The 21,851-nt window shown below is 44.0% G+C and overlaps 1 protein-coding gene across 4 annotated transcripts in view; it reads left to right on the top strand.

The window, feature by feature from the left end:
- Positions 1 to 20,883, top strand: part of LOC124140881 (thyrotropin-releasing hormone receptor-like) — a 110,656-nt gene extending 89,773 nt beyond the window's left edge. Inside the window, exons 3-4 of one of the 4 annotated variants that reach the window (XM_046508697.2) lie at positions 13,443 to 13,610; positions 17,713 to 17,832. In XM_046508697.2, coding sequence (XP_046364653.1) covers positions 13,443 to 13,585 — 143 coding nt within the window. In that variant the 3' untranslated portion in view covers positions 13,586 to 13,610; positions 17,713 to 17,832. Of the gene's footprint in view, positions 1 to 13,442; positions 13,611 to 17,712 lie in introns of those variants that run through there. The other 3 variants (XM_046508699.2, XM_046508700.2, XM_046508698.2) reach the window with 3 other exon arrangements.
- The last annotated feature ends 968 nt before the right edge of the window (positions 20,884 to 21,851 follow it).

Raw genomic sequence — 21,851 nt, 5'->3', positions numbered from 1 at the left:
CGTACAGTGTATCTCGTATGACAGGGGTTGTCTGGGAAATAATTCTTAAATCTAAGTTTCGTACAGGTAATCACTGTCGGATCTAACATCAAATGGAAATCAAACATATATTAATGCATCACACGTTTCGTTGTATGACATAGGTTATAAGAGATTGTTGGGCAACTTATTCATTTCAAGTCGTAAGGCCCGCGATCAGTGATTCTATTTCGCGTCCACTGTCTGTCGGGGACATACAGACCCGCCATCAGTGCGTATGTTTCCGGATCATCGTTTGTCGGGTCATACAAACCCGCCATCAGTGCGTATGTTTCCGGATCACCCTTAGTCGGGGACATACAGACCGGCCATCAGTGCGTATGTTTCCGGACCACCGTTTGTCGGTCACATACAGACCCGCCATCACTGCGTATGTTTCCGGATCACCGTTTGTCGGGGACATACAGACCCGCGGTCAGTGCGTATGTTTCCGGATCACCCTTTGTCGGGGACATACAGACCCGCGGTCAGTGCGTATGTTTCCGGATCACCGTTTGTCGGGGACATACAGACCCGCGGTCAGTGCGTATGTTTCCGGACCACCGTTTGTCGGTCACATACAGACCCGCCATCACTGCGTATGTTTCCGGATCACCGTTTGTCGGGGACATACAGACCCGCGGTCAGTGCGTATGTTTCCGGATCACCCTTTGTCGGGCACATACAGACCCGCGGTCAGTGCGTATGTTTCCGGATCACCCTTTGTCGGGGACATACAGACCCGCGGTCAGTGCGTATGTTTCCGGATCACCCTTTGTCGGGCACATACAGACCCGCGATCAGTGCGTATGTTTCAAGACCACCGTTTGTCGGGGACATACAGACCCGCCATCAGTGCGTATGTTTCCGGACCACCGTTTGTCAGGGACATACAGACCCGCCATCAGTGCGTATGTTTCAAGACCACCGTTTGTCGGGGACATACAGACCCGCGATCAGTGCGTATGTTTCCGGATCACCGTTTATCGGGGACATACAGACCCGCCATCAGTGCCTGTGTTAAAAGACCACAGCTTTTGGGGGACATTCAGACCCGCGATCAGAGCAACTATTTCAAAATTACCGTTTCTCAGGGACATACAAACCCGTGATCAGTGCATCTATACATGACCGACGTTTATCAGAGCTATTAAACCCCTGTAATCAGTAGCCCATATCAAGACTTCCGTTGTTAGGGCCAACCCTGCAATGAGTGCGGTGACTTCGCCTCTACCGAGCAGACCTTGCCATCATTGCAATCCATGTATTTAACTAAAACCACTGTTTTGTAAAACATCGTACAACGCCTGTTGTTCAAAAACACGTACTCTTTTCCATTCACTCAGATGTCACTACGATTCTGTAGCCAATAAGTCCTCTTATCCGCAGTGAGTGAGTGAGTGAGTGAGTATGGTTTTACGCCGCTTTTAGCAATATTCCAGCAACATCACGGCGGGGGACACCAGAAACGGGCTTCACACATTGTACCCATGTCGGGAATCGAACCCGGGTCTTCGGCGTGACGAGCGAACGCTTTAACCCTTAGGCTACCCGACCGCCCCTCCTTTTCTCACGCGAGATTTGACTGTCATCGTGAACTCAGGATATTTTGTGACTTCGGATAGCACGCGACCTAACCACTTGTAACTCTAAATATCACGTGATTCGCAACCTGATTTATTCGATCTCACAACAAAATTATCGCAGTTTTCCAGATTACCTCTGCGCTTATTACATTCCTGTCCGAAGGTCGAGCCGTATGATCTACGCTTGTACCTAGTTTTTGGTCCGTAAATAAACCTCTGTGTGTCTTTTACCACGATGCTGCAAGGAGACTGGATTTACAACGTATTTACAACTAAATTATCGGGTGAATAAGACAACGCGGTATCGAGTTTGGAGAAAAGGACCAAGTTTGTCATATGTCTTTTCTGTCAGAGGTAGGGCTTCATGTCTGAGACGCCAGAGAGATTAGATTATAGGCCGCAAAGACCAGCGCTGTTCATCTAATCTGTCTGTACGGAGAGGGAGATCCGTAATGATTTTCTATCACGTCGCTAGGACGACAAGTGATGACGTAAAAGTCTGAGGCATAACACGGTCACCTTTTACCCTTTTCATAAATCCATGTCCGTTTTATCGTGCCGTCCTTTAAATGTTGTTTTTTTAGAGCCTTTTTTTTCCATTTTGTCCATTTGTTGGGGCCGAATAGGCACCAATACTTGTCGTACAAAGTGAATCTGGTGGCCACAATGGCTTATCTGGTTGATTTTACGCCTTGTACCGATGCGTTGATGGTTCATGTGCTATACATCACCGTGTACCCGATGCGTTAATGGCTCTTGTGCTATACATCACCGTGTACCCGATGCGTTAATGGCTCTTGTGCTACACATCACCGTGTATCCGATGCGTTGATGGTTCATGTGCTATACATCACCGTGTACCCGATGCGTTAATGGCTCTTGTGCTATACATCACCGTGTACCCGATGCGTTGATGGTTCATGTGCTATACATCACCGTGTATCCGATGCGTTGATGGTTCATGTGCTATACATCACCGTGTATCCGATGCGTTGATGGCTCTTGTGCTATACATCACCGTGTATACGATGTGTTAATGACTCATGTGCTATACGTCACCGTGTATCCGATGCGTTGATGGCTCTTGTGCTATACATCACCGTGTACCCGATGCGTTGATGGTTCATGTGCTATACATCACCGTGTATCCGATGCGTTGATGGCTCTTGTGCTATACATCACCGTGTACCCGATGCGTTGATGGCTCTTGTGCTATATATCACCGTGTATACGATGCGTTAATGACTCATGTGCTATACGTCACCGTGTACCCGATGCGTTGATGGCTCTTGTGCTATACATCACCGTGTACTCGTTGCGTTGATGGCTCTTGTGCTATACTTCACCTTGTACCCGATGCGTTGATGGTTCTTGTGCTATGCATCATCGTGTACCCGATGCGTTGATGGCTCTTGTGCTATACATCACCGTGTACCCGTTGCGTTGATGGCTCTTGTGCTATACATCACCGTGTATACGATGTGTTAATGACTCATGTGCTATACGTCACCGTGTATCCGATGCGTTGATGGCTCTTGTGCTATACATCACCGTGTACCCGATGCGTTGATGGTTCATGTGCTATACATCACCGTGTATCCGATGCGTTGATGGCTCTTGTGCTATACATCACCGTGTACCCGATGCGTTGATGGCTCTTGTGCTATATATCACCGTGTATACGATGCGTTAATGACTCATGTGCTATACGTCACCGTGTACCCGATGCGTTGATGGCTCTTGTGCTATACATCACCGTGTACTCGTTGCGTTGATGGCTCTTGTGCTATACTTCACCTTGTACCCGATGCGTTGATGGTTCTTGTGCTATGCATCATCGTGTACCCGATGCGTTGATGGCTCTTGTGCTATACATCACCGTGTACCCGTTGCGTTGATGGCTCTTGTGCTAAACATCACCGTGTATCTTATTTAAGGTTGCTGTCGTGACACAAAATGAATATTGTTGTATGATGTGTCCACTTACTCACTCAGAAGATCAAAGAGGTGACCAAGAAGCATGACTGCAAATATCTCAAATAAATGGAAGATTCAATTCGTTTTTAAACACATATCTGACGTCACTCCATTATTTAACTCTCCATTATTTCTGAGGAAAAAGATAGTTGGTTGTAAATTATTTCATGCCTACTTAATCTTGAATACACATCAATTAATGTACACTTGCAATTAATGGAACTACTGAGTTTAGATATAATTTCACGAATTAACGTGTGTTAACTCTCTTTCTTATTGAGAGGGAGTGGTTTTATAGGTTTTTTTGTTTATTGTTAAACCTCATTCAGCAATATTCCAGCTTTATGACGAGGATTTGTAAATAGATCAGATAATCCAGTGATTGATATCATGAGCATCGATCCACGCAATTGGAATACGATGACATGCATCCACCAAGTCAGCGAGCCTGACAGCCCGAGACAGCCTGACAAAAGAGAGTGAGTGAGTGAGTTGGGTTTAACACCCCTTTTAACAGTTTTCCAGTTATATCACGGCGTGTCAGCTTAATGTGGGAGGAAAGCCCAAAGCGTGGCATGGGTATGGTGCTGACAAACCTAGAAACATAATCGGGTCGAACCGGGATTCGAACCCACAATCATAGGTTTCTGGCGTGCCAAGGGACGCAACTCTACACAGCGCATCTCGGCGCCTTAGACCTTAGACCCGTGCCCCTTGAGAATAGAGAGATGGGTATATGGGACGATGAGCCCACTTAGCACTTGAATCCAATGTCGTGACTGGGTTGGTATAACGCTCTCAGCGGCCTAAAGGCGACCAATTCATTCAATGGAATATCAAAAACACTCTGTCAAATGAATCGACGAATGGTTACAAGAGGCTTCAGAAAAGAATGTCCCCGAGGAAACTCGCATCCATAGTGCATCAATAACTAATTGTCCAATTCCGTTCAATGTTAAAGCAAACGGTCCATTACAGTCTGTTGTCATAGTGCCTACTACAAGATGAGCCCCGCTCGCTCGCTCACTCACTCACTCACTCACTCACTCACTCACTCACTCATTCACTCACTCACTCACTCACTCACTCACTCACTCACTCACTCACTCACACGCAACAGCCGCGACCCACCTCCGTGTCTGTGTTTAGTCACTTGCATGGTTAAAGGACCTCGGTAACTCACATAATCCAGCTATAATCCAGAGGACTGATAAACCCGGAAATCAATCACTGTTCGATAACGGCTGTGTAAACTGACCATTGTGGTAGATTATTTTCCTTTTCTTCATCGTCACAACCATTTAGAAGTTCTTTGCTGAAATCAAACAAAAACATCCAAACAAAATTTACATCCTACAAATTCACGTTTCTTTGGCATAGGGTCGAAAGCATACGTACAACATGCCACATTTATTGTACTCTGTACTCGAGTGAGTGAGTTGGGTTTAACGCCGCTTTTAACAGTATTCAAGTTATATCGCGGCGTGTCAGCTTAATGTGGGAGGAAAGCCCGAAGTGAAGCAGGTCTCAGACGTTTACCACTTCGGTGAAACCCACGAGCACGGGTTTGGTGCTGACAAACCTAGAAACATAATCGGGGCGAACCGGGATTCGAACCCACAATCATAGGTTTCTGGCGTGCCCAAGGGACGCAACTCTGCACAGCGAATCGCGGCGCTTTAGACGCCTGGGCCACCCGTGCCCCCTATTGTACTCTGAATCAAAGGACTTGCGTGTGTTTTGATGGGTCTTGATTCCCATCTCCATGCGTATTCGCTGATGGAGGGTTGGTTTCTGCAGAACCCGCCACAGCATCGTTCTGGGTTCTGGGTGTCACGCACGGGAGTATCACCATGTTGGATAAGAGTCATTACAAGGATGTAAAGAATGATTGCTGCAACAGCCTGTAATCAAAACGTTTCTGAACTACAATAAATGAAGTTGATATCCAAAAAAGGGCACTGTGAACTAGAAGCATTCAGCCGAGCTTCAGATATTACACAGGACCTGCGGTTAAACTTGTAAAATAGCCACTCAAGACTCAGCATAAAAGCGTGTGAGTTGGTCTTTACGCAACCCATGTTGCAGCGATATCATGGCGGAATAGATTGGTCATGTTCTTTTTAAAGCTGACGCAGCGTTCTAAGGGGCTATAATTCGCTGTATAGTTGCGCTTCCTTTGCGGTACCAGGATCCTTGGTCTGTCATCATCATATCCCTTTATTTCTTATTGATTTCACCAAAGTAGTAAAGGTGTATGTTCTGCGTTACATGGTGCACTCCATCCACATTCAGCCGAAACGCTTAAGTATGACTGAGTGAGTGTGAGTGAGTTGGGTTTAACGCCGCTTTTAACATTATTCCATTATATCACGGCGTGTCAGCTTAATGTGGGAGGAAAGCCCGAAGACATGCAGGTCTCAGACGTTTACCACTTCGGAGAAACCCACGAGCACGGGTATGGTGCTGACAAACCTAGAAACATAATCGGGGCGAACCGGAATCGAACCCAGAATCATATGTTTCTGGCGTGCCTAAGGGACGCAACTCTGCACAGCGACGCAGACGACTGGGCCATCCGTGCCCCCGACTGACTGAGTGAGTGAATGTTGTTTATTGTCGCATTCAATCCATATCACGAGTTTGGCTAGGCTAGTTGTTGACCCCCACCCCCTCTCTCTTTTACCCCAGCCCACCCCACCTCTCTCTTTCACCCCACCCCCAAACAACACAACACAACAAAATCCAAACCAATCCAACCACACCAAACCCGACCCAGAATAACAACTGGTCGATTACAGACTATGAGCTGTCGGGGTCCTATTCTCACACAGAATCCCGACCGGGACCGCGAAATAACTGAAATATTATTACAGCGTTAAACGATTATTTATTACGAGCACAAGCTATACCATCGTGTCAGTCCTCTGATCCAAGAACAATCCATATACATGCATCTAGAAACAGACATTATCACCAAATAACCCCCAAACCACCGTTTGTGAAGCTTAAAATCAATCTCATAAAACCAAATCAAGCGCTATAACATTTTGTTACTTCTCATGACCTTTACAAAGACCAGATTAATTCGCAATTCCGAATTCTGTTTATTCAAATCTAAGGTTCCTTTTACAACTGAATGTCCAGTTTTTTCTTCTGTGTCGTGCTGCCGTTGAATACTGGTATAACATAAAACACGTCTGGTTTGTAATGTCAGAGCGCAAGGTTGCACGTGAGTATGAAGAACACGCTTTCATTTAGAACAGCTATAATTGGTTTGTTTGTTTGTTGTTTAACGCCCCACTCAGCAATATTCCAGCTATGTGACGGAGGTCTGTAAATACTCGAGTCTGGACCAGACAATCCGGCGATTGACATCATGAGCATCGATCCATGCAATTGGGATACCATGACATGCATCAACCAAGTCAGCGAGCCTGACCATCCGATCCCGTTAGTCGCCTCTTACGAGAAGCATAGTCACCTTTTACGGCTGGCATGGGTTTTTGAAGATCTATTCTACCCCGGATCTTCACGGTTCAGAACGGCTATGAACCAAACAACTCCCTATGTTGTAACCGAGATCATTACTGTCGGTATATAGCCTCAGTTTAAAAGTGTGTGTGAGTATTATTTCACGCCGCATTTACGTATATATGATACGGTCATTTCTATTACCTGTGTATGAGTCAACATCAATACATTGTACAACTTTGTGACATACAACTAGTGACTATCCGGGTCACCCACGCTTGTCGTAAGTGGCGACTAACAGGATCGGATGGTCAGGCTTGCTGACTCGTTTGATGCGTATCATTGTATCGTAATTGCATAGAACGATGCTGACAAACATAAAAACTAATCGGGGTGGACCGGGATTCGAACCCACAATCATAAGTTTCTGGCGTTCCCAAGGGTCGCAACTCTGCACAGGGAATTGCGGCGCCTTAGACGACTGGAGCCCGTGCCCCCATGATACGAAGATTTTGTCCTGTTATATCAAAGCAGTTCCTTCTTGGTGCATATTTTAAACATGATGGGCTACTGGTGAACATATTTACAAATCTAAAACAAGCAGCTTAGGGATATTTTTTGCATCCGCGATCAACACAACAGCGCCTGAGAAGACAGGGCCATCCGTGCCCCTACAAACTGTGATCTGATCGTTTGCAATTGTTCACGTGCGATACGTTGCTTAGATTGTTAACCACTGGATTTTCTGACCAATATAGGGTGCCGTGATGTTACTAGACAATATTCACTCACTCACTCACTCACTCACTCACTCACTCACTAACTTACTCACTCACTCACTCACTCACTCACTCATTCATCCTCATGCAGTGATGCGTTCAGAGCAGAGAAGACAATAGGGGCCAGCGGTTACGTACACATGGTTCAAACTTAGATATTAACAGCTCCATATTCAGACATTCAAAGTGTACGCAAAAAGGTACCAGCAAACCCAGTTGGTTAAATCGTAAGGTAGTTTAATGGTTTCTAAGATAAGCATCCTTCAAAATGACTTCTATTCGGAAGAGAGGTCGGTGTGACCTGCAAATGTCTCATGTTAGTATCGGCCTAATAACCAAGCCCTACACCCCTGCATCAAGAAGCATCATTGTCAAGTAAGCTCTACAAATACTTCACGATTTCACCGCCCACCATCACCGAACGCCGTTAAACCTTTAAGAGCTATTATAAGAGGATTGAAAAGCGTACATCCATAATCTTTACCTTGCTACGTAAGTAACCATTGACCTCCGTAGTCTTCCCCTTGCTACGTGAGTAACTACTCACCTCCGTAGTCTTCCCCTTCCTACGTAATTAACCATTGACCTCTGTAGTCTCCCCTTGCTACGCAAGTAAGTACTGACCTCCATAGCCTTCCCCTTGCTACGTAAGTAACCGTTGACCTCCGTAGTCTTCCACTAGATAGGCAAGTAACCACTGACTTCCATCGTCTTCCCCTTGCTACGTAAGTAACCACTGACCTCTGTAGTCTTTCCCTGGCTACGTAAGTAAGTACTGACCTCCGTAGTCTTCCCCTTGCTGCGTAAGTAACCATTGACCTCCATAGTCTTCCCCTTGCTGCGTAAGTAACCATTGACCTCCGTAGTCTTCACCTGGCTACGTAAGTAACCACTGACCTCCATAGTCTTCCCCTTCCTGCGTAAGTAACCATTGACCTCCATAGTCTTCCCCTTGCTGCGTAAGTAACCATTGACCTCCATAGTCTTCCCCTTGCTGCGTAAGTAACCACTGACCTCCATAGTCTTCCCCTTGCTGCGTAAGAAACCACTGGCCTCCGTAGTCTTCCCCTTGCTGCGTAAGAAACCACTGGCCTCCATAGTCTTACCCTTGCTGCGTAAGTAACCATTGACCTCCGTAGTCTTCCCCTTGCTGCGTAAGTAACCACTGCCCTCCGTAGTCTTTCCCTTGCTGCGTAAGTAACCATTGACCTCCATAGTCTTCCCCTTGCTATTGTTTGAGAAATGTAATTGTCTGAACCAACATTGTATGACCTTTCAGTTGTCGTGTATAAACATCGGCACTCTTCCACATTCCCCCTGAACTATATTCTTACAAGTTTAAACTTGATTTGCCGATTTAGTTATGATTGATCCGATTTTTTTATACATTAATAATTGGAAGGTTTAAAGGTGGACACTGTGTTCCGTAAATATAAAACCTCCACGCCAGAGAATAACATCTCCCGTCTGGATCTCAACGTAATTGGTGCCCTTTGGAACGGAGACAATGTCTCCGTGTAATTAGGGTACTTGGTAACTGTTGGACTGATATATATCTTAGTAACTGTGTTGAAGGCAAAATAATTACTGTATTCAATCACATTTGCTCGAACTGTTCAATTGACCCGAGCGTAGCCCTCATTTAAGTATGAATGGTCTCTTATGTGTGATATTAGTAAACGTAAGACCAGTTGACCTATGATTGATTGATTTGAATACAATGTTAGTGTGTTCAATCCCGTGTACGCGATTTAGTGCCCGGTGTACCGCTAGGGCAGGACAAGCTGACTCTCTTCGCCAACACCTGATGTCATCACTGATTTTCAGTGACCCATTCATATATTTTTTACAGGTATTTTGGCTTTTTCGCCCAATGGAATCTATTTCGTTGAATAACTGGTGTTGATGGTGTTTTTTATAAATAACAAGAATATTAGTCACAATTTAGATAGGAATGTCCTCTTGTATGTGACATTAGTAGTGCGAAACCATTTGACTATTTGTAACTTGTACGTGACATGAAAGGAGTCTTGGTTTTATTACCTGTTCAGGGGGATTGGGGTAGCCTAGTGGATAAAGCGTTCGCTCGTCACTCCGAAGATCCGGGTTCGATTCCCCACATGGGTACATTGTGTGAAGCCCATTTCTGGTGTCCCCGCTGTGATATTGCTAGAATATTGCTAAAAGCGGCGTAACACCATACTCACTCACTCACTAATTACTTGTCCCATAGAGTTATATTTCGTGGGATGATCGAGACTGGTTACTCTCTGACGTTGACGGTTTATAGTAATCACTGGAAGCTGACATTTAGTCCTCTGAATAGCCTTGTCACACTGGAATGTTAAGGGGTGTTTTAGACCTGTTCCCAAACTGATGAAACCATCAAATTATTTGTAGCATTGAAGGGTCGTAAGATTTTCAGAAAACTTGAAGCTATCATTTGTCTTTTGTACGACTTATTTCCTCATTCTTCTCCCAAATGCGTAGATCAATGCTCATGATGTCAAGCACTAGATTCCTTTGTCCAGTCTCGATTATTTACAGACCGCCGTCACATTGCTGCAGTGAGTGAGTTGGGTTTAACGCCGCTTTGAACAGTAGTCCAGTTAAATCAGCTTAATGTGGAAGGAAAACCCGAAGTGATGCAGGTCTCAGACGTTTACCACTTTGGTGAAACCAGCGAGCACGGGTATGGTGCTGACAAACCTAGAAACATAAAGGGCACGAACCGGGATTCGAACCATGAATCATAGGTATCTGGCGTGCCCAAGGGACGCAATTCTGCACAACTGGGCCCGTGTCCCCCATATAAATGTAATAAAAAAACAAACGATGTTTCTTCTCCGGGATTATGTTTCTCTCAGATGGCTTATAAATACACCTTTACATACACTTTGATATATACTGGAGGTAAAAAACGTATTTCACTTGCAATATGAGCGCAATATGTAAGACTATGCATGCCCCCAAGAAATTTAAAATGGCTGTCAAATTGATATGCCAATATGTTTTCATGCAGAATGTATTTTAATTTTACCATAACAATACCGACACATAAACTCCAGGACATAAGAAACGCAACCTCGTATATTTTTAAAAGCAACAAAATAACAAAGTTCTATTTTTTAACGGTGATTGTTGTATATTTAAAACAGGGTAATTTTACAACATGTTTGCATAAACACTGACAGATCTGGCGGAATAAATTTATTTTTTGGCATGTTTTACGTGGTTAACACTTTCAAAATGTCAAAAAGCAACTACCCAGTCAATATCGAGTGTGTCCTCCCCTAGCTTCGATGCAGGCTCTGACACGACAAATCAGTCGTCTAATGGCGTGCACAGGGATCAGACGCCATTTTGCCTGCAATGCCTGTGCTTACGCCACTCTTGTCTCTGGACGTGGCTGACGTTGCCTAATCTGTCGTCCCAAGTGGTCCCACGATGTTCTATTGGCGACATGGCAGGAGATCTTGCCGGAAGAAGGTTCACGTTGTTGGCGTTGAAAAATGTTCTGGTAATGCGGGCTGTATGAGGCGTGGCGTTATATTGCTGGTGACGTTGAAGAAATGGCAACACAACTGGCGTTAACGCTTCATTAATGTAGCGTGCAGCTGTAAGATTGCCATCAATAACAACCAGATAAGTCTTCATGTCTCCACAAATCCCACCCCAGACCATCACACTGCCGACACCGTATGGTTCAATTTCCTGGACGCAACAACGTGCCGTCCGTTCCTCTGGCCTCCGACAAATACGCACCCTGCCACCTGCTTTGAAGAGTTGGAACCTGTTCTCATCGCTAAACAGTTCTCTGCGCCAATTTCTCCGCTGCCATCGCTCGACATTCCCCGCTCACCTCATTCTCTGACGTCGATGTGCACGGGTTAACGTCATGCCCTTGAACGGTCGGTAGGCTCTCAGACTATAGTGAAGGAGTCGTCTGGACACAGTCTTTCTGCTGATGGAATGACCAAGAGCATGTCGTCCCGATGATGTCAATGTGAGGTATCTGTTCCTAAGGTGAAGCAGCCGTAAATGGCGGTCTTCCGGAGGGGAGGTAACTCTGGGTGTACCGCTCCTTGGCTATCTGTTGTTCCACCTGTCGGCCTTAACCGGCTGACTAACCTCAGTATCGTCCTTCTTGAACAGCCCATTACCCCAGCAACATGGGCCTGAGTTGACCCATATCCAACATTCCCATTGCCTTTGTCTCTGTTCCAATGTTAATCAAGGCATGACCACTTTTGGCAACATTTTCGCACCCGTTTTATGCCAGATTTGCCTACGGGTATTTATCACAGGGTCGTGCCTTTTCCTGACCAATTCTGACCTTTTTCTTCACACACAGAACGTGCATTTTGCGCATGTCAGTGGTCTAGTGGTAGAGCGTCCGCTCGGTGAGCGGAAAGTCCGTGGCTCGATCCCCGGCCGCGTCATACCAAAAGACGTTAAAAGATGGTATTTGTTGTTACCCTGTCTAGCGCTCGGCATCAAGGGGCTAAAACAGGGATTGGTCAGCTCGGAGTCAGTATACTGTGTCTGAGTGGGGTATTATGTTAAATTGCGTTAATATCTCAGTGGGCAAGCACTATAAATCGGTATCAGTACAAGCAGTACAAGCAGCCACACACACACCTGCTATGTAAGTGCAATAATCATGGACTCGACATTAAACCCGATTTCACCTCACCAACTATTATGTCGACATTTTAGTCTTTTATCTTGAGCGACAATACCTTCACGTACACTTAAGCAGCACAAGAGTTTTCTGCATGTCTTTTCAAATTTCTTGAATTGATTCATCACTTCTTGATAATAATGAAAACGAACCTGCCTTTGCATGTGTTTGTGACGGGTGCAACCGGGGGGGGGGGGGGGGGGGGGGGGGGGGGGGGGGGGATACGCTAACATAACCTAACCACCTGGTATCATCACTGTTTGATGGTGATTCACAGACACATGCTCATAATATAGTCGGAATCGTACAACCGGCTTTTGGCAGAGATGTCTTATGATTATGGATTAAATTGTGTCGCTTTTATTCATAATTATCGACTTTTTGGGGTGATGGAAACACTAACCAATATAGTTCCCTAGTGACCCTAACATGTACTAATCTGTTTGTTGCCCAGTCGTCAAAGGCACCGCAATTCGGTGTACAGAGTTGCGTCCCTTGAGATCGCCAGAAACCTATGTTTGTGGGTTCGAATCCCGGTTCGCTCCGATGATGTTTCTAGGTTTGTCAGCACCATACCCGTGCTCGTGGGTTTCACCAAAGTGGTAAACATCTGATGCCAGGTCCTGCTCACTTCGGGATTTCCTCCAACATCAAGCTGACACGCCGTGGTGAAACTGGAATATTGTTCAAAGCGGCGTTAAACCCAACTCACTCACTCACTCTAACTTCACGGGTCTTTCTTTTTCTTGACATTGCCGTAAATCCGGTGATGGTGGTGTTGGAGATTTAACGAGCGCTTCCGGGACAGCCGATTTCGCACACGGCGAAACAGTTCCAAGTTCTCACGAGTAGGAAACAAGCTTTGATTATACTCCCAAACTAATCTAGCAATTAAGCGAATGTTATTTGTTTGTTTTTTCGTAGGTGACAAGAAGTCTCAGACCCCAACCTACATGTACAGCGAAATGGCGACCGAGTCAATGGCCCGTCGACAAACAGTAATAGGGCGCCCCTCCCACGACGTAAGGACAAATGGGAAGGGATGTGGGGAACAAAGATACACTTAGCCCCGCCTCCCCCCAAGTCTGACAGGTGACACATGGTCATTATCCTCAGGGTAGCCCATCCCACAATTCCCAAATTTGGTGGTCCCATGCATCACCGACGGTGTATTTTAAGTCTGCATTACTGATGAGTGTTGCCTATAGTTTATCATGCATGCTGATGTTACATTAGTAATGTAAGCACATTCATTTCCTTTGGTAGCATGCTATTTATACTGTGTTCCCATGTACAGCATGAAAACAATATGGCACGTACATGTCGTGCAGTAGACCATATAGCAGTCGTAATGGCGCTTCTGTTCGCTATGCGTACCAGAATGCCAGAATTCTATTATCTTTGGTTCGAATGAGAGATTCACCGATTATAATTTCCTAGTTCGTGATATAACTGAAACAGGTGAGTAAGGTTTTTTGCGGCCTTTAGCAATATTCCGGCAATATGGGACACCATGGTACTCATATGGGGATTTGAACCCGGGCCTTCGGCGTGACGAGCGAACGCCTTACCCACTACGTTACACCACCGCTCCTGAAATACTAGACGGTGTTAAACTATCTACAGCATGCAGGAAAGTGTGTACTTGGTGTGTTTCTATTTTACAGAATTTGTTTTAATATGTAAATTTGGAATTCGGAGTAATTGAGGCGGTTAGGTTTTTCACAGCATTTGAATATCGCAGATATCGCCCAGCGGGACACCATGATAAGGTGTCACAGCCTAAAACATGGCCCACTTGCACAAAGCGATCTTAGCGCTAAAATGATCGTAACTCCCATACTTTAGCATAGGCTTACAATAGTCTTAGCGCTAAGATCGCCAGGAATACGCATCGGTTAAGTGACAAGCGTGCACCTCAACTGCTAGACGTGCCCACCGAACCTTGGAATACATTGAATTTCATAGATTTGGCTTTCAGATTGATAATAGTTAACTATAGCTCCACATATTTAGATGGGAAACATACTGAACATAACTCGTGTTATCAGACAGTTTGTACTTATACACTATATAAACTACATCTAAAGTTGGGTGCACCAATCGTCTAAGGCGCTGCAATTCGCTGTGATGAGTTGCGTCCCTTGTGTACGTCAAAAACTTATGATTTTAGGTTCGCATCCGGTTCGCCCCTCTTTTGTGTCTAGTGAGTGTGTATGGTTTTACGCCGCTTTTAGCAATATTCCAGCAATATCACGGCGGGGGACACCAGAAATGGGCTTCACACATTGTACCCATGTCGGGGATCGAACCCGGGTCTTCGACGAGCGAACGCTTTAACCACTAGGCTACCCGACCGCCCCCTTTTGTTTCTAGGTTTGTGAACACCATACCCGTGCTTTCACCTACGAACATGTAGTAAACATCTGAGATCTGTATCATACACGCCGTGACATAACTGAAATGCTGTTCAATGCGGCGTTTAACCCAACTCACTCACTCACTTACTCACGTGTACAGTATATGCACTCAAATGAAAAATAGTCGAACGGGTGTAAAAAGTGTACGTGTCTACATCCCATTGCTTTACACAGTCTTCAAGAACATTCCTTTTATTTATTGTTGTTGAACTTGTAAATACACTCTTCTAAAAAGAAACGCATAGGTGTTTTGAAAATTCCAATTAGATATTTTTCCCCAGCAATCGTCATAAAGACAATTCTTATGTTTGATTCCCGTTAATCATGTCATGTTTGTTGTGTATTGCGCGCAAACACATCTCAAAATGTTTTTTTGTAAACGTTTATCAGCAAAAATGCAAAGGATGCACGGAAATTGCTTTCAGAAAAAGTTTTCAGCACAATGCACGCGCAAAGTGTTGGAAACAAGAGTAGAGACACTGACTATTAAAGACAGTACAAAATTCATCAGTTCTTTACGGATTTTCTGACGTAAACGGAGATCGAAAAATGCCAAGATTAACTGCAGCTGACCGAAATATCGCCATTGGACGTTTGGAAGCAGGGGAGTCCCAGTCTGCCGTTGCAAGACACTTCAACGTTCACCAAAGCACCATATCTCGACTATGGGATCGATATACCCGCTCTAATTCGACTCAAGATCATCCCAGAAGTGGAAGACCAAGAGTGACCACCCCTGCTCAGGATCGGTACATCCGGTTGCCTCACCTTCGGAATCGATTTGCTACAGCAACGGACACTGCAGGACAAGTGCCTGGTATGCGAAGAATTTCCGACCAAACCATCAGAAATCGTCTGAGGGAAGTAGGAATTCGAGCGAGACGACCAAAAGTTTGACCTGTCTTGCGACGTCTACACCGTCAACGACGTGTCCGGTGGTGCAACAGAGTACAGGCATGGGATCTCAGGAACTGGCGACGCGTTTGGTTCAGCGATGAGTCACGTTTTGGAAGACAGCGTGTATACCGACGTCGACATGAACGTTTTGCGCCGAACTGCGTTCGACAGGTGGGCCGATTTGGTGGAGGGTGTGTCATGGTGTGGGGAGCCATATCCTACACGGGTAGATCACAGTAAGTGGTTGTCCAGGGCAATCTTACAGCAAACCGATACATAGACCAAATGCTGCGTCCTCACCTCCTCCCAACTTTGGACCGCCAGAGGGAGCTGTTCCAACATGACAACGCTCGGCCCCACACAACACGTGCAACATTTAATTTCCTTGTTAATGAGAACATCAATGTCGATCCATAGCCGTCCAAATCGCCTGATCTCAACCCGATTGAACATTTGTGGGACGAACTTGATCGACGCGTCCGTCAACGTCACCAGCGTCCACACACACTGGCACAACTCGCCAACGCCTTACAGGAGGAATGGCGAAGAATTCCCCACGAAAAAATCCGAAGACTTGTGCAATCTGTGCCAAGGAGGTGTCGAGCAGTGACGGCTGCAAGAGGTGGTGTGACCAGGTACTGACCATGACGCCCCCTTGTGGCTACACATGTGCAATGACTGAACTGAATTAATGCTGACAATGACGACAATGCTTTTGTCGATCACTGTGTCTGATTTCATTTGATTGTGTTCACGCATATTCTGTGTAGATACTTTTACATCTGCTTAATAAATATCCTTTTTTTTAACTATGCGTTTCTTTTTTTTTGAAGAGTGTATGTGTTGTCAGTGACCTCAATAGACGAGTGTACAGAGTCGCATGGTATGTTGTTTTATGCCGTTCGCCCTGGTCAGATGTGGTTGGCAATATAGACTTTACCACAAGTCCACTCCCCTCTTTTAAATTCCATTTTTTTTAAATTTGTGAATTAAAGACTATTACCCTTTTCTAAACATTATCTTAATGTGACATTATTATAGATAACAACCCATTAACTTCCTATCATGCATTGTCCTCGTTTAGCTATATTCCGTACGGAGGAATATATATTTGTGCTCTAATATACTGAACAAAGACTTTAGGGATTATGATCATGTTTAATGATATTTTTATTAAATTGTTTTTTCAGTCTTCACTACAAAAAATATTCCAAAAATATTCATAATCCCAAAACTATTTTTGTTTAGTATACATCAATTTGTTCAGATTTCCTGTACTAGAATTCAGCCTGAGGCTTGTATCACTGAATCATCCGAGCGCGGCAGGGCTCTAAGTAAGAAATAAATTGAAGATTATTTTTCATCTCCAAAACAATTCCTATCGCCAGTATGCATTCTAAAAGATAAGTGGATTTTTCTTGACAGGTTAATTTCAGCACATGTCATTTGCTCTCTGCAAATAATTTGAACAAGGTGAACTTTATTGATTTTGTACGTTATGGGCTTGCAAACATGCCATCACTGATGTGCAAAACAAAGTAAGCTGCCATGGAATAAACAATAAACAATTACACCGTTTTCCTCCCTTGATCGAAGTGCATATTTCTATGTCTCAATTTGGCGCGTCGCTGAAATATTGCCGAGCGATGCGTTAAACAGCATACAAACAAAACCCCGTTAACCCGGAAACCTCGTATTCCGGGCGATTTACTTTTCGGAATGTCTACAATATACAAATCACATTACGCAGTCAACAAACAAGCTTAGGTTCTTTTCCGGAACTTTGTCAATCCGGACGGCTTCATTTTTGACTGTCCGTATTGACGGGGTCTCACTGTATATTGTGTTTCATGTTTCAGGTTTGTTACATGTTTCAGGTTGGCTCGACGTCTCTGTGAAAATGAAGGCAAATGAAGCGTTGATGTTTGACCTTTTTGACCTTCGACCTTTACGCAGCACACCGCCAAAGAGAAAAGTTCAAACATGACGTATGAACCTTCTACAGGGACGACCTCGACTACAGCATATACAGCGTAACATGAACCCTGCGGAAAAAAAGAACTGTTTTGGTTAATGTCTCATCTTAATATCAGATGAAAGCCAAACGGGATGCGGATCTCAGACGTGTTCCTTCTGGGAAGCCACAACAGATATACTGGAAATAGTAGAAGGGTCATAGTCGGAGCAAAACCTTGGATTCGAACTCATGACCAACGGAATATGTCCAAACTGACACCGACATAAGGGTGCCAAGCTGTATGCGGCGCATTTGACCACGAAACCATTTGAATCAAGACAGACCAACATGAAGCCAGGCTAAATAGAGGCTTGCGCAAGAGTGAGTGAGTGAGTGAGTGAGTATGGTTTTACGCCGCTTTTAGCAATATTCCAGCAATATCACGGCGGGGGACACCAGAAATGGGCTTCACACATTGTACTCATGTTGGGAATCAAACCCGGGTCTTCGGCGTGACGAGCGAACGCTTTAACCACTAGGCTACCCGACCGCCCCGGCTTGCGCGAGAGACGGTATCTATTTTGGTATGGTTAACTGTATTTACTGATATAGGTATGTGTCTTGAAGATAGAAGACTGGGATCTGTAACTTTATATCCCCCCTTGTCCCGACTAAAGGCACGTGAAGAACATAATAGTACTGAGCATCCATTGGGGCATTGTGTTCAACGCTATATTGAACCGCAGTGGGTATGTAGCACTGTATTGATTATGCCCCTAATAAAGTATATCTGTTACGAAGCTGAAGACAATAAAACATTCCAGACACAGCCTGTGAGAAGATGTAGCAAGGTTGGTTTCATAATAATCTAATTATGTGATATTCAAGCATCATGTTTGAAGACTCCATTTTCGGCAAGCATTGGTCATTGCTCAATATTCATTTTTTCAAGTGATTAATTCTGGTACACTTGTCATTGTTTTCATTTTAAAGTTATTTTTTCAAATATCTCACACATTAATATGAAAATAACTCAGTTACTGCCCACAAGATAACGTGTTTCTTTTACATGGTGCAAGATACATATACTCACTGCCAAAAGAAACGCGAACCATCGAAACTTATAGAGAAGTATGTACGTTAAGAGGAGATGTTTCCTATGTGTACCAAATAATGACAAAACTAACAATCAGTCAAGTGTAACCACAGTGTCTTATTCTTATCACGTTATGCTTCACGTGATTGCCAAACTGTACACGCTAATCCTGCACGAGACAAATGGTGCACCTCGAGACATGGATCTATGACGTCACGTTATGCTTCACGTGATTGCCAAACTGTGCACGCTAATCCTGCACGAGACAAATGGTGCACCTCGAGACATGGATCTATGACGTCACGTTATGCTACACGTGATTGCCAAACTGTACACGCTAATCCTGCACGAGACAAATGGTGCACCTCGAGACATGGATCTATGACGTCACGTTATGAGTCCATGAGTGTCGCTTCACCCAACATATGTTTGTTTATGGATCTAACCAATCTATTATCTCTTGAATACGAGTAAGTATTCATATATTAACCAACATATTTAGTATTCGCGTTTCTTTTGTCGGTGAGTAATATCCTGGTGTCATCAAAAAGATTGGGCGTATATATAACACAGTGACGGAATGGCAGATGTAGTTATACTGAAGAGAGGCACAGCGGTTGAAGGTTCGATTTACAAAAAATGTACGTTGTTTGCCAACCTTATTTCATAATTGTTTTTTTTGTCAGCTTCGTCATGTCAACTAGCAAGATGCCCAGACAGAATACGTTGGTTATTTATGACATTTTGGGTGGTTATTTTAGGAAGTGTCATCAGCAGTTTTTAAAGTAATAATAGCACATAAATAGTTTATATGTAAAGGCTTAATTTTTCTGTTTTTTTGTCATAATCTGTTTTGACATTTCATGTTCACTAAAACAAGGTATCATCTTCCAGCGTACGCGGTTAAAACTGAACAGGAAGTTCATTGACGTTACGTCTCTTCATAAAATTTGTTACAGCGGTTTAAGTAATTTAGCAATTTATCAAAACTTTAATATTATAAAACCCAAGTGTTGACGTAAATGTCAATGCCTCAGGTACGACGACCACAAGTCAAGAACATACAACAGTATTAAGTTAAAGGCAGCAACCAACGCCCACCTGGGTATATTCCACTTCTGTTTACCTTCATGGGAAAAGGCGGTATTTCATTTTTTACCATATTATGATTTCATTCTTAATACATTTCAACATTTAACATTCATTTAATTGCTTCATGAGAAACAAAAAAACATGACAGTTTGTTGTTCAGGACTGTAGTAATCAATCCGATTCAGGCTTACTTTTTTAAGCTATTCTTAAGCAAAACGTTTTGGGTTTTTTCATATAAGGTGGCACGGGTGAGCTTGGCGCCCAAGGCAACTCAATTCGCTAAGCAGAGTTGCGTCCCTTGGACACGCCAGAAACATATGATAATCTTGGTTCGCCCCGATTATGTTTCTAGGTTTGTCAGCACCATACCCGTGTGGGACCTGCATCACTTCGGGCTTTCTTCCCACGCCAAGCTGACACACCGTAAACAACTGGAATACTGTTCAAAGCGGCGTAAAACCCAACTCACTCACTTTTATATATGGGTTATCAATGATGTATAAACTCAACGACAACTTGTGGCAATTAGCCCTCGGTACAAATCTCTGTTTGCAATACTAAACACATCAAGATAACAGAATATTATCAATATTAATAAGTATGATTATTTCTACGTCAATAATATATTTGTGTGTTTACTTGTATTGTTTTACTGCATTATTCATGAATAATATCTATTCGTATGTGAATCAATTCAATTTTAATTTGTCATCGTATTCATTGTACACTGGGTTATTGATTGATTAAAATGTATGTCATATGCTCGCGTACTGTGTTTTCGAGCCCCTAAAAAGTATTTCTCATAACGTGTCTAATAACAATCGCAATACACTAAAATAAAGTCTTACCTTTGAAAACATTAATTTCTGTTTACAATTGGATAGTCAAATGACCACCTCTTGTGAAATTAATCGTGATAATGCCTCGCCAAGCGAGACGAGTCAATCAGGCGCCATCTTGTTACCGTCACACGAGGTGCATTCAGTGAGCCGTTTGGTGCCGAGGCACCAGCGAGCGCTAGCGAGCTCCATTCGTGACCAGCTCGTGTTATTCCGGGACAAGCCGAATAGCGACTCGTGCCCCTCTCGTGGCCATATTTGCGACCGGGTTCCGTCTTAGCGCAGACGGGCATACCTAAAACAATTGTCAACTCGTTGCGTAATGGTTCACATTTATTTTCCCATATATATTTCAAATGCAATTTAAAGCACATCGAGACATGCGGAATTATACAGTATGATTGAACACATTTAACTGTGTCTTGGATATATTTTTAGATGCAAGACATATGTAAAATCAAAAAAATATTTCTGAGGGATTCTTTGACGAAGAACTTGAAATCATACGCGCATTCTGATTGGTTTGTCGTATTTTCGCACATAACTTTCATCGATAGGGGGACGAGTCTTCTTGAAGGCTACGGAAAGGGGCGAGTGGTAACGAATGTAGCGAGCTCCTCCGAATATTTCCTTATGAACGAAACGCACGCTGAGAGCACTTTCTAGCGCCTCCACGCTTACTGAGGAGGAGGCACGCCGAGGGACAAAGATGGCGGACTTGGAGAAATGCGGGCCTGTGAACAATACATTTTCGTCATGGAACAACTTGTTAGACATGCACGCACTCAGTGGTGAAGTTGGATACCAACACGTTAGTGATTACATTTATTGGAAGGCTTGTCACTTGTAAAAACCAGGAAAACCCAATTGTTTTAGCTGCATTTTGAAGCCCCTCACAGCACGAAGTATTTTTCCTTGCAACACATGCTAATTTCAGTACAGAAAAATCCTTTTCATGCGTCTGTTTGTGAACAAGATACATGCATAATTAAATTTGGTATGAAGTTGCAGTTTTGTCCCAATAACACTCAT

Source organism: Haliotis rufescens, unplaced genomic scaffold (genome assembly GCF_023055435.1).
Source record: "Haliotis rufescens isolate VD_foot unplaced genomic scaffold, xgHalRufe1.0.p SCAF_17, whole genome shotgun sequence".
Taxonomy (NCBI): Eukaryota; Metazoa; Mollusca; class Gastropoda; order Lepetellida; family Haliotidae; genus Haliotis; species Haliotis rufescens.
The sequence above is the reverse complement of the archived record's forward strand: the minus strand, read 5'-3'. Positions and strand labels throughout refer to the sequence as shown.